The 14,080-nt window shown below is 43.4% G+C and overlaps 1 protein-coding gene across 1 annotated transcript in view; it reads left to right on the forward strand.

The window, feature by feature from the left end:
• Positions 1 to 268: 268 nt before the first annotated feature.
• The window catches only part of MAP3K1 (mitogen-activated protein kinase kinase kinase 1), a 58,871-nt gene continuing 45,059 nt past the window's right edge, over positions 269 to 14,080 (forward strand). The window contains 2 exon segments of the mRNA XM_084305527.1: positions 269 to 408; positions 410 to 808. Coding sequence (XP_084161653.1) covers positions 284 to 408; positions 410 to 808 — 524 coding nt within the window. The 5' untranslated portion in view covers positions 269 to 283.

Raw genomic sequence — 14,080 nt, forward strand, 5'->3', positions numbered from 1 at the left:
CTCCCCCCCACCTCCCCTCACGGGGCGCGCCCCGCCAACGTCCGACACCTGCGCGGGGGCGGGCGGGGCGGGGCCACGCGAGGCCCCGCCCCCCACCCCACCCCACCCCACACCTACCGCCGGCCGCCCCGCCCCCTGGGGGCCAATCGGCGCCCGCTCCCCGCTACGCCGTTTGCGCAGACAGCGCCGTTTGCGCAGCGTGAGGGGAGCGTTGCCCCCCCCCCTTCCCCCCCCCCCCGCCCCGTCCCGCTCCCCGTGAGCCCGATGTGACCCGCCAGAGAAAATGGCGGCGGCGGCGGGCACTCGCGCCTCGCCGTCGGGACTGTCCGCCGAAGCGGCCGCCGCCGCCGCCTCCTCCTCCTCCTCCTCCTCCTCCTGCGGGAGCCCGAAGGGCGGCGGGGCAGCGGGGGGGGAGCGCGGCCGCCAGCAGCAGCAGCAGCAGCACCAGCACCAGCGGCGGGCCCCTGCGTGAGGCGGGCGGCGGCCGGGAGCAGCGCTCCGACTGGCGGCGGAAGCAGCTGCGCAAAGTGCGGAGCGTGGAGCTCGACCGGCTGCCCGAGGCGCCCCTCTTCCCCGCCGCCTCCTCCTCCTCGCCTTCCTCCTCCTCCTCTTCCTCCTCCTCGCCCTCCTCCTCCTCGCCGGAGCCCCCCGAGGCGCTGCTGCTGCACTACCTGCCCGGGCCGCGCTCCGGCCCCGCCAGCCCGGCCGCCTCCCCCAGCCGCTGCGCCGAGCCCAGCGAGCCCAGCGAGCCGCCGGCCGCCGAGAGGAGGAGGAGGAGGGCGGCGATGGAGCCTCCCCTCGCCGCGAGGTGAGGTGACAGCGGCGGCGGGACGGGGACGGCAGCGGGGACAGGGGGGGCTGTGTGTGTGTGTGTGTGTGTGGGGAGGGGGGGGAGAGGCTGTGGGACGCGGAGGTGCGGGGCGGGAGGGTTGGGAGGGAGAGGAGGCAGGCTGCGAGGAAGAGGAGGCTGCGAGGAGGGAGGCTGTGAGGCAGTGCCCCCGCAGCTGTCAGCGCCCGGTGCCCCGCGGCTTGCCCGGCAGCTGGCTGCGCAGCGCTGCTGCTCCTTCCCCCCCCCCCCTTTTTTTTTTTTTTTTTTTTTTTTTCCTTTTTTATTCTTTTATTTTTTTTTTTTTAAAGGGACTTCTGGAAGGTCTTGAGGCCGGTTCGCGGCCTCGCGATACTGCCGGACTCATTTTGTTGTTTTTTTTTTTTGTTTTTTTTTTCTTGAGGCTTAGCCATAGAGAGGGGAAATCCCACCGCACTGCCCCGTCCGCGCTTATTTCGGAGCGAAACGACGTGGTAACAGCGAAGCGATAATTAGCGAAGCGGTAATTAGCGAAGCGGCTTCGCAGCGCAGCCTGGGCACTGCCTTCATGCCGTTGCCTTCGCCTGCTGGTCGCCACCAGCCCCGAGCCCTGAGGTGCCTGCCATGTGCCCTCGCCAGCTCGGTGAGGGTGTGAGGCCGATGGTGTGGGGCTGGTGGTTCCTTACGGGTGCCTCCTAAGGCGCTGGGTGGCTTAAGGACTCAGGGTGAGCATCAAGAGACCTGTTTTAATGAGAGGCCTTACTGCTTGGCTCGTTATTCAAACCTCGTAAGAAGTGCGCTCCCCGGTTTAACAGATGGTGTGTGTTCTTTATGGTTGTGTCTTATGCCGGTTAAACCTTAAGGATATATTTTAAAGGTTAACTTGTGTGGGAAAAGCTGTAGTAAGAGCTGTCTTCTAGACCAACGTCTTGTTTGTATGAATTCTGAGCTACTCGGATGAATTTTGGTCAGCGCCTAGGGCAGTGAGAAAATACTTGATGTGGTGGGGTCCTAGCAGATAAGTCCCTCTGCAGTTATAGAAAGATTAGTGGAAATCTGAAGTGTTTCAGGAAGGTAAAAAATCACGTACGGATTTTAGCAAGTAACTTAATTCTGACTCTTTAGCACCATCTTTTCCTCTGTCAAGTCATGAAGGTATAATGAACTGTATCTTGTAATACAAATTGTTGTTTTATGGCAATATTAAGAGGGAGTTAGGCTGAATATTAGAGATTTGGGAAGGTCAATGTATGTCACATCAGTGCAGGAATATTGACTCCGTCCTTGCTAGTCAGTCCCAGGGCAGCAATGACAGAGCAGCTGTGGAATTTTTCCTTTCGCATGGACAATTTTGCTTACTTTAAAGTACCTACATTTGGACAAGTTAGTGTTTTGAGTGTGCATGCAAGTTATAACCCTTCTCCCCCACCCAAATGCTCTCTCACGTTTGACTAGGAATGTTCACAAATCACAGAAGATGGTAAATGGCAACTGCTTGTCTCTTATTTATTTATATGTCTCTTCAGAGATGGGCTATTTTGAATTTATCATGAGTATGGTTGAAAACACACGGCAGCGTTAATTGTAAGTGTCCTTCAGAAATACTCTACACAAGGATTTAAGGAATATCTCAGTAATTCTGTATGTCCTGTTACCAGTAAACAGATGTTAGATAAGTACTACTTTGTCAGGCTATATCAAGAATTTAAAACGTCTCTGCCCTTGTTGTGATTTCATTAACTTGTTCTAGCCAAAGGAGGGGGTTATTTGTTTGTGAGTTATGTGAGTATGCAGTTAGCATATTACACGTTAAATAAGTCAGTACATGCAGTTGTTACCCAGACACTTATTAAGAGGCAAGCTGAAGGACGTGATCAAAATAATGTGTGGAGGTTTTCTGTTCTGGTTTTAAATAGAGCAGTTATCCTCTCCCATAAGGATCTACTGCTCGTTAAAAGATACTGTACTTGCTCCAAAGTCCCCTTGTCAGTCTTTTTGGTATTACAGTCACTTACTTTCTAAATAGATTTTCTGTTTGTGCGGGAAGACCTGCATGAGCCTTAGAATGAAGCTGAAAAGGGAAACTGACTCTGCTGTTAAGTCATAAATGTAAATATTACCCTTTTTCTTCAGTCTCTCAAGCGCTCTGTTTGTCACAAGAGCAGATCACATTTTCACTAAAAGCTGTGACATTGTAAGCTATCTCTTTATACCACTGTAGGAGGAGAAGGGAGTTATTTTACTAGGAAATGCAGCTTCCACGTAAAACATTAGAACCTTTTATTCCATGGCAGTGTAATGATTTGGTTTATATAAATAGGTCCTAACAATGAGTTCAGTGGTAACTGTACTAAGATTTCTTGTAACTTAAGCTGTAACTTCTGATTTGGGGGGAAATCCATGAAGGCAAAATGCACCTCCTCCTGTGTGATCTTAACGATGTTCTTTTAAAATGTTCAGACAGTTCAAGTGATGTTTATTTTTGTCTAAAATTGGTGTAGGTAACTTACTGCATTCCTGGGTGCAGGGTTGGTTATGCTGCCATAACCTCATTTTTATAGAAACAAAAAGCAGGAAATGCTGTGATTTGTCTTCTCTTTATACAGTAACCATGCACTGTGTGACTTGCATGAAAATTTAGTGTTCCAATTTCAGAATGTATGTGCTAGATACAGCAAGCTTGTGGGTTCAGCTGCAAGAAAACCTGTGTAGATATTTATGCTGTATTATCTGCAATTCCTGTTTGACGCCTGCTAGAGACAGTAAGAACACAGTGAAAGCAAAGTTTCGACAACAAGTACAGGAGTACTGGTAAAAGCTTGCTGGTCTGGGGTTTGGTTACAAATTGTAGCACCTTTAAAGGAGTGCACGAATGCATTAACAGAGCACTGGTTTGGGCAGCGAGGTGGGAACAGGGTGAGCAAGTTCCGTCAGAGCACAGCCTAGCAAAGGTTTGATTTTTCTTTTTCTTTCCACTGAAATGATACTTGTCTTGGCTCCCGTTGTCAGATCGTACTTATTGTAAAATATATAGCCTATTTACTGTAGCTATTTTCAGCTAATGTAAAATATAATCGCGTGTTTTATTGCTTTTCATAACTCTTGATATTTTTCACTGGCTGCTTAAATAAGCCACCACATTTTCTGCTTCCAATTTAAGCTGAATCCTCCTGTGAGAGAAATTCCACCTCCTACCTCTTCAGTGCTCTGTGGCTCGAAAGTATTTTTGGAAGAGGGTCACCCTCTCCCATGTCTGATTTTTATCACTCTTAGTTATTGCAAGTGGTAGGGTTCTGCTTAAATGGCTTGATCTGCTATGGCAGTTTCTTTGTTCCTATGCAAAGTAAATAGATTGTAACTAACTAATCTGGAGCTTTCTGTCTGGTTGGATTTAGTGATACTAAAGATCCAGTCTTCACTGTCACTGAGGGAAGTCTAGGTGCTGTTACTGAGATGGATACCTGGGGGCAGACATGCGGAACCGGGCCTTTCCCAAAGCTGCGAGATGTTCTGTCAATTACAACACATCTTTGATGATCAGTTTGTCCTTCTGTAGATAGATTTGAACCTCAGAAGATCTTCTGGAGCGCTGATGCGTTTGTTATTGTTTGAAGTCAGAGTAAAGGTAATGGTGCAGCTGTGCAAGAGTTTATCCTGGTGTGTGAGAGGATGAGGTGGGAGTGGAAGCAAGCAGCTAGGGGTGGGGTGACTGTGGGAATGCCGCTGTTGGCTTTTGCTGGCTTCCAGTATTCGCGAAACTTGGCTCCAGTTTGCTTAAAATAGAAATTATGCGCTGCCACGTAATTGTTCTTCAAACAAGCTTTCAGAGGTAGTTCTTAGCAGTGGCTGTGATAAGAGAACGGATCTGTCGTGAGCTCTGGAGTTTCTAATGCTAGTCTCGGCGTTCTCGGAGAGCTCAGTGAAAACCCCAGGGTCGTCTTGTTTTACTGTCTATCTGCTCTGCTCTCACTTAAAACTCTAGAATTACAGCTCATTCTTTTGCTTGAGACAAAGTGGACAGAAACCCTGTAAGAGGAGGGCTTCGTTACTTGTCTCTGGGTGACTAGGCGAATCTTGTTAAATGGTATGTGGCTTTCTGTTGCTTCCCTCCCTTTTTATCTTTACCATGCTGCCTCCAAAAAGCTTACTAGTTCCTGCTTGACCACCATGCAGAACTTGAGAATCCTGCTCAGTGGTGAATCTTCTTGATTTTTTCTTTTTACCCTGTAATATAAATGGGGGGGGGGGTGTTGTTTTTTTGTGTTTGAGGGGATGTGGGAGGGGTTGTTTGCATGGAGTTTTTTGTTTGTGGTTCAGGGATTTTTTTGAAGATTGATTTTTGTCAGATCTTGACTGAAAATTGTCGGGGGGGGGGGGGGGGGAACAGCTCTCTTGACTTGATGCTTAAAAATCATCTGAAATTGGGAATTGTTTACCTTCTGCCTGGAGACTGACATGGCTTTTGAAATGTATTAATACAACAGTAATGATCCCTCACCCCCCCCCTTAATTTTGCTCAGAAATACTTCCTAATTTTTTGATAGTGCTTTGTGTCCAATGGCGATGGACTTGAAGGTGTTTGCAAAAAGAGTTCTGCTTCTTTTTCTGTAATGTTAGAATGTCATTGAGTATTCCTGTTTCTCTGCTATGAGATGAGATGGGAATTGAAGTCACAACCTCAGTTTCACACTTTCTCAGTATATTTCTTTTGTATCCCTTAAGTGTAAATTATTTGTGTCGTTGATGGAAATCTTACATAGTCCTGCATGTTCTCATCTCCCTTGTCCTAATATTCTGGGTTGTAATGGAATAGCCACTAATGTACTTATTACACCAGGGGACTTATGTCCTTCCATAGTGGTTCTCATTGATACATTGCATATCATTTATTGCTGACACATTGCTGTTGATAATTAACCACTTTATCCAGGGTCACTGTGGAAGATGTGAGTGAAACACTGGAGAAATGGATTGTGTCTGCTAGTCCACACTGACATCTAACCACATCTGACGTCTTGTTTTCTGTGCTCTTTTTCTTTTTCAGAGCATCCTGTCATCTTGCTTTTGAGCAAACAGAAATGAGCTTTTGCTCAGTTGTCAGCAGTGATGATCAGGTCACTTTGTGAGCTGTTAGTTAACCCTCAGAGGTGTGCAACTAATACTCCTTGTTTTAACCCACAAACACGTATTGCATTTCACTAGTTATTTCTGTCAAATAACACTCTTACATCCTGAGGGCTTTTCTGTGACCACTATGCTTGTATCTTCAGAATTGTTCCTCTCGGATACTGTTGAAGAAGTAAAATCTAATGTGTGAAAATACTAATTTGAGAAACAAATTTATTTTCTAAACAAATTCAGTGTTACCTCCCCTGCTACTACCAGTAAATGTCTGCAGACTTGTTTTTAGTAATTCTGTAAATAGGCAGCTTCAAAGGTTAGTAGGTAATCAGGTCTCCCGACTACCTACGGGTAACATTTACCTGTATTTGAAGAGGCACATGAAATGCAAATATCTGAGTTGTATGATGAATCTTGCAATGACCTCCCATTTGCAGTTCATGTAGAGTTTACTGACCTTGTCAGATTAATACACTCTAGCAGGCAAGTGTTTGTTTATTGTCATGGTTAAGACAATATTCTAATTGTTTTGAATCATGACAGAGTCCTTTAATTTCTGGTTGCTAAATGTGTTCTTTGAAAACTCATTTGTAGTCAGGGACGGTTCTTTCAGTCTATCAATGTCTTGCACTTTTTTTTTTTTTTAATTTTGTCATGTTTGTAGACTGCTGAGTTGTTTGGTATGATACTAATATTCCTTCCAATTTTTTCCTCTTGTTGTAGGTTAACTTTACAATCCTGATTACTTATCTAATGATAAATGTTCCATTAAAATGCATCTGAAATGTTTGTTTTTTTTCTCCACTAAAGTAAATATCAGTACAGATGCCTAGCCTATGACTAAAGACTTGTTTGCTTAATCTGCGAAAATATTGAAGTTGTGATTAGTACAGAAACTCACTGAAATAGTGCTAGTATGTTCTTTAAAAAAAAAAAAAAAAAGGGAAGTATCTGCCACATTAAGGATCCATAGTGCTTATTAATTTTGCTGATTTGTTCGTAAAGTAAAACATATGTGATGGTTCGTGGAGTTGTGTAAAGTTCATTCTGAGGAATTTCAAACCCGAAATGGAAATGTGAACAGCTGGGTTTTAAACAGAGGGGCTGGATGGAGTTCCTCTTAAAACTCCAATGTAAATATCCATATGCAGAAGTTTGTTTTCAAAAAGTTATTTCAATAACATCTTGTATTTCCAGCAAATGAGCACTTCCGTAAATACAGAACAGACATTACTTTGTTGTATGGGTTTTTTGTTTTGTTTGCTGTGTTGTTGGTTTTGTTTTTAAGCTGTAAGTTCTGCATTTATTTGTAATCACTGTTTCAGCACAGTAGGCTTCCTGTGCTCTGCAGGCACATCAGATGCCCCAGCCGGTCTGGAGGGCAGGGGCGGTGTGCTTTCTGCAAGGGTTTCCTTCACAAGCTATGGAAAGTAGTTCGTCCATGCTGCAGAGGAAAGTGCAGCCACTCTTCCATGCCTACACTGCAACTGTGGCCCCAGGCTGCTGGGCAGGCAGAGCTGTCTTTTCCTTCCAGCCTCCAAGGGCAGGGCAGGAATCTCCTGCACCAGTACCTCCTGCTCCACGTGGGCCCGTTCGCGCCCTCAGACGTCTTCCTGAAGTTAACTCTGTTCCCATTTGGTGGCCTGGCAAAAACTTGTTCTGAGTCAGAGCTGTGTGTTTCTTATTCCTCCCAGAGGTGCTAGGGAGGAATAGCAAGGGAAGAGGTGGTGGAGCAATGCAGGTTGCTCGCTGTTTGTTTTAAATCAGCGTTACAGGAAGAGGGAGGGGAAGGATCTCCCTCCCCGCCTTCTGTAGGAGAGCACAGTATGGCCCTCCGTAGGCCACGCGGATCTCAGGCAGAGACCAGCGCAGATAATCTCCAGGGCTGTCATTGTGGGAATGCGTCGTGCCAAACCGATTCGGAAAAGGTTGGGTGACTGTTTTATGGTTTCTCTCCCTGTGAAAACTGTTACGCAGACTGACACTGAAACTGCCTCCTTTGTGGAAGGCAGGCAGACAATCCCCACGAAGGGACTGAGTAATGAAACATTTCGGATTAAGCTAAGAAGCCTTCCATCTGTTAAAAGTTGGAAGGTGCTTTCATGTAGGGATGCGTTAAGTATTATAAACTGACATACGCTGATATCTTCAGCAAGCTGAAGGAGAAGAAATATTAAGGACTGGCAGAGTGTTTAGTTCAGGCGAAACAGGGCAATTTAGAACTGGAGTAGTGCCTGGCCATTGCTTTTGCTTTCTGTTGGAGGTCAGCTTGCCTTTCTGTTGTCTCTGACCCTACCAGAGCTCTGTAAAGTGATGGGGGAACAGCAGGTCCAGTAAGAGAGGATCAGCAGGCATTAAGGAAGCGCTCTCTTCTACCCCTGCTTAGAAACACCATCATCTGGCTGTCTTTTCAGAAGCCAAAGGACTTCAGGTCCGTTCAAAAGTGTCTGTGTTGTCAGTAATTTCAGCTTTATTGTTGGTAATGAAGGATTCAGTTCATAACAGAAATAAAGCTTTTTCCTTTCTCATGTATTTCAAAGGCAGGTGGGTCAAATGACTTTCCTGGAAATGGAAATCATGGAGGAAGGGTTCAAAAGCAGCAGATCAGTAGAATAAACAAACAGAAACTGCTTCCTTGTACCTGAGATACGCATTACTTCACACGCTATTTCAGCCCAAAAGAATTTCTCAGATCAAGCTTTTTTTTTATTAGAGATAAAAATGAAATCAGCGCTTGCAGACTGCACTCCTAACATATCCTATGAATCGTGTTTCACCTCTACAGTTGAAGCTAGATGTCGCCTTCTGAAGGGGAAACAAATATTGGAAGGCTTTGAGCTGAAAGCTGCCCGATGAGATGTCCATGAGAAAGGTCTTGATGCCATCTCATTCGAGTACTTTCTGTACCATCAACTGTTGGTGGTGGTACCTTTCCCTGACTGTTCCTGAGATACTGTATATGATGCAATTTTACTCATAACATCGCAAGCCTTTAGGAAGACTCTAGCATTTCTCAGAAAGGTACTGACTTTACCCAAAACTCTTCCCCATTTTAGATGGTAAACTAATTAAATTGTTTAATGTTCATCTTCCTGAACTCATTTAGAGTATAATTATATTTGGTCTTGAAGTTGCCAAGTATAATTGGTAACTTACATTGGAAAATTTTGAACTATAGACGAGCTCTTTAGAAAGTTGTTATGTGTACGTACTGTAAGAGAAACAGCACTAATGTTTCTTCAGTCTCTTGAGCATGTGTTCCTGCATGTTCAGGTACAATGGTAAGCCATCTTGTCCCAGAAAATATGCTGAAGCGTATAATTCCCCTCAATACCTCTGCAGAAAATTAGTATGCTGAAATGTTTGCTTGTTATGACTTGCTCAGCATCACGCGTGTGTGGCAGTATTTTAGTTCTGCTACCAGCAGTGGGGGTGCCCGATGAAGCCAGTTGGAGAAGGACAATGGTTTCAGTATTTTGAAATCAACTACGTATGAATTGCATTCCTATATTTTAAAATGTACTGCAAAAGGGAATAGCTATTCAGTGCCAGGGCAGGCCACTTGAAGACCCTGGGAATCTAGTCTGCCAGGAAGAGTGCAGCCAGAGAGTTTAGGTTTTTGGCTTCCTTTCAGCCCACAATGTGGACTGCTAAGAGGAACCAGTAGGAAATCTGTCAGCTTTTACCATGTAGACTAAGTTCCATAGGGACTTCATCAAATTGTCTTTGACTTTTTTTGATTTAACAAACGATTTTAAAAAACGAGTTTCTTTCCAGGCTGCAACTTGTCTGTACTCATAAGTAGTTCCATTACCTTTACTCACAAATGTAGAAACAATTGAGAGCTAAATAATCATAAATAGCTGGGACCTAGGGGAAAACACAGGTTTTAATCTTGTGATTGAATCTCTAGTAAAGCCTCAATGCAATTGTGGTGCCTTATAAGCTTGTTGTTCTTTGTAAGCAAGTGTCCATTTTCATGTATTTCTATTTGTGGTGTTGGTGCCTCAGGCTGAGATAAAGCAATGTGTATCACTAAGTAAGTGAGCCTTTGCTAATCTGTGTTTCATTCAAAGCCTGATCCCAACTCAGAGGGAAATTAGAACCAAATTACCACTATGTTCACCTTGGAGTGGCATGTGACTCTTGCAGTGTTCTGGATGAATCTTCTCCGCTCATCAGCCCCACAAAGCTACTGGCAGCGGGGTTATGCTAGCACAAAGACTGCTATGCTCACAGTAAGTGCTGTGCATCTTGTAGCCCTCAGCTGTGTAAAAGCTTGGTATGGGTCTTACAAGATACGGGTGCTTATCAGAAAAAGACAGACTTTCTGTGATGCTTCAGGTGACTGTTGCGTATAGCCTGGGCTTTCATGGAAGAACTTTAAGCACTGAATTTGTGATTCAGACAAGAAAACAGCTGTCAAGAGTAGGGAACCAAAGGCTTGAGGACAGAAGTGTACCTGGAAGAAGATGAAAGGAAGTAGAAGAGGTAACACGTTAGATGACGGGATACCAACATGAAGAAAACATGGGGCTGGGTCTGGAAAAAGAGAAGTCGGTAATTGAAAGACAGAGAATAAGTAGATGAATGAGTAAGCTGGAGGACTGGAAGGCAATTAGTTGGAGAGGGTGCAGTAGGAGAAGCAGTTGTCCTGAGAGGAGCTGAAAGTGGAGGAAGGGAGCTAGAGAAGATCAAGCGAAGGCTTAGAGAGAGAGAGAGAGAACACCAATCCACTGAATTTCAGAGAGGGAGATGGGAGTACACGCAGAGACACATGCATATACGGCAAAGAAGCTGGGAGAGATTTCAAAGGGTGACTGAAATAAGAAAACTTGAGAGGAAAGCACATGCAGAGCTTGGTGGAATGAAGGGTGTAAGATCTAACACATAGCGCAGCATGTGTTAAAAAGTGCAGGACCCCATGCTTTAACAGAATCTCTACAACCAAATGTGTTTAAATTTAGGTGCATTTATTACTGTAAGGCTGCTTCTGCTAGATCATGCTGATAGTGTTTTGATATATGCTGATTTGAGAACTTTAAAATTATGTTTCTGCCACACTTAAAACCCTGATTCAAAAGATACAACAGTGAAAGTTGCCAAATGAAGAATATGATAGTTCTTTTTTTTTTCTTGTTCTCTTTTTTGTTGTATAATGCACTTAGTACCTCTTCAACTATAAATAGCTGTGCGTTAGAGGCCCTACAGTTTTTGAAAAAATACTCATTTACTTTTTTTTTTTTTTTTTTTTGCTTAATGGGAAATTATTCTACTCTGTTCCAATACAAGTTTATAAGGGAAAGACCACTGTACAAATTAATTCTTCTATTACCATTTGTACAAAGCTCAAATCAAGTTTCTCTGATCTTAAAGCTGAAATGTCTACACATCTCCCTGATTTGCACAACTGGTAAGTAGGTAAATTGGCTTGGAACAAAGCCAAGAATAGATGAAGACCCGATTTATGCAACTGCTGCGTTTTAAGATCTGTGAAACCATCTATGCAAAAGAGCTGTACAGGTTATACTAGTGGGACCAGCTGTGCTTTGTCTCCCCTCTGTGGGGAGTATATAGCTTGTGATATAGGAGCTGGTACCTTAAGCGTGACAAGCTTTTTTTTTTTTTTTTTAACCTAAATAATTCCAGTAAATCTTGTGGGGAGAAGATACCATTGCCTCTAGATTTCAAAATGCTTTCTTGTGCAGCCAACGTGATGACAAATTTATGGTTTGGTGGAGGCACAAAGCAGGCCTATGGATCTTGCCCTAAAGAAATGCTTAAAACTAGTTTTTCTTGCTTGAAACCACAAATATCAAGTGGGTAAGCATAATTACAGTTGAATTTCTCATTGTAGTTAGGATTATTAGCCAAGGTTTTTAGCATTTGTCAGTAATAATCAGTCTATCCAATCTTTCTTCATGTTTCTTTACAATCAGTTTCAGAAAATAAAGCAATTACATGGAACTTGTTCTTTTTTACTTGTAAGCTCGCTTGCAAGAAGCAACATCATGCTTTCCCTCCTGAAGGTCCAGTGTCTGCTTCATTGGATTTCTGAGCCTTATTGTGGTGAGGTTTGCATTTTGATACCTAAAAGGAAGTGGGAAATGATGCAATCTGGGTCTAGCACTGTTAACTCCCTTTCCATGTTCAAATAAATGGCATGTTTTTATAACTGGGAGTGGAAAAAGCTGGCTCTCGTGAGGGAAATGGTCAGTATAGCTAGTTCTTACTATGGCAATTTTTGATAAGGATTTGTTGGGTTACTGTATACTTCTGTGCAGTTGTTAAAATAATCTATAATTACATGAGTAAAAATGTTTAGCTCTTTCAGTTTAACTACGTTAGTATTTCAGAAGCTGTGAATGAGCAGTTGGTAGAAGTTGTGAGAACAGTGCTATTCTGTAACCATGCTGCAGTTTTTCTGGTTTTGTGTAGATGAGTGGCTCTCTGGCTAACGCTTAACCCAGACATGCTACGCAAGTAAGTGGAAAGGCTCTCTTTAGAACACGTTCACCACTGTGGACAGGAAAGGTCAAAGAGATGCAGCTTGAGTCCTTTATTTGAATGTTCACATAGTATTTGTTGTTAGAAGTGTAACTTAAACCAACTGTGCCAATGTCTTTGGTTTTCCAGGATAGAATTGTTTGACGTTACATCCTTCATTTTTCCTGCATGATCTGGACTGAAATCAGCCCAATTGTATTTCAAAGGCTGCATCTTCTGACATCCAAGTGGACTTGGGGGGTGCAGTGACCGTAGTCATGGATTCTGCAGCCCATTGCCCGTAAGTTTAGTGTAGCAATTAATCCAGTGAGGGATGCTGGTCTTCAGTGACTAGTTCACAGCCAGGCCAGTTCTAGTACCTGGTCTAAGATTAAGCTGTTCCGAAAAGTATTTCCATAAACAGTCCATTAGCATGGCACAAGGGCATGATTTGTTTCATGCACAGACTCATTTCCCCAGCTAAGGTTCCATCAGTATTTCCTGGAAACTAGCTTTTATTTTTGCTTTCTTATATATGTGGTGTATTTTTGCAGTGGTTTGAAAAGTGCTTAATGCACCTATTCAAAGAAATGAGACTGCTGCTTTCTCAGTTAAGTTATTGTCCCATTTCTGAGAGACTGTTATTGTGATATAAGTCCTCATGGTCAGAAGTAAAAAGAGTCTAAGCCATCTTAAGTCATCACAAATGTTTGTTTTAGCTTTGAATATTTTGCTAAAACTTAATAAGGAACTTACCTCTGTGTTAAAGCAAATGCTTTTTTTACATCTACACCAGAATAGCATGCTTTTCAGTGACTTTAAAACCAACATATTTCAAATGTTTCAGTGACGGTAGTTAAACTTCTATGCTTTCTACTTATGCATTGATTTGACAACATCCCTCTTGTACTTGCTTAATACATGGGAATGCCATTAACCTAATGCAGTAAACCTCCAGAGTTCTAAGGTATGGATTCTTTGCACTTTTTCTTTCATGGTAAAACTTACATTCTGTAGCAAAGTAGGAAAAGTGAAATTGGGGTATGAATTTTTAATAAGAGCTGTGCACAAATTACTGTGTCATATCAAGATGAGCTGTTTTTAACTCTAAGGTTGAAAGTCCAATCAGAAGAGTCCTAACACAGCAGGGTGGTCAGAAATGGGACTATAAACCAGTACAGCTGCCAAGTTTGCCAGATTGCTTGGTAATCGTCTGTTTAATTTGTTGCTTCTTTATCCTTTCATACATTGCAGCACAGCTGATGAGTAAAAGCTGTCTTAGTGGCACCTCTAGGAGAACATTCAGATTCAGTTGTTGGTATTGGTTTCTTCTGAGTGAAGGAGGTTTCCTCAGAAACGAGGGGGATATTTTCCCCTTTGTAGAGCTGGTGTGCTTCTATTTTCCCACATTTTTGTGGGTGTTATGTTGCTATAGTAGGTATTGCTGCTTCAAGTCACAATCCTTTTTGTAGAGATAAAGATATGTGACTGAAAGAGATCATCAGTAGTGCTTAATTTGTGTGTATGCATGTATACTTAAATTATACAATATATACACATTCCCCACCCCATGTCATACATTAGTTGTAGTGGCAGAGAGGGAACATATGCATTATATCTCTGAGGGTTTTATAGAATCATAGACCGGTTTGGGTTGGAAGGGACCTT

The sequence above is a fragment of the Netta rufina genome (assembly GCF_964035555.1).
Source record: "Netta rufina genome assembly, chromosome: Z".
Lineage (NCBI taxonomy): Eukaryota > Metazoa > Chordata > Aves > Anseriformes > Anatidae > Netta > Netta rufina.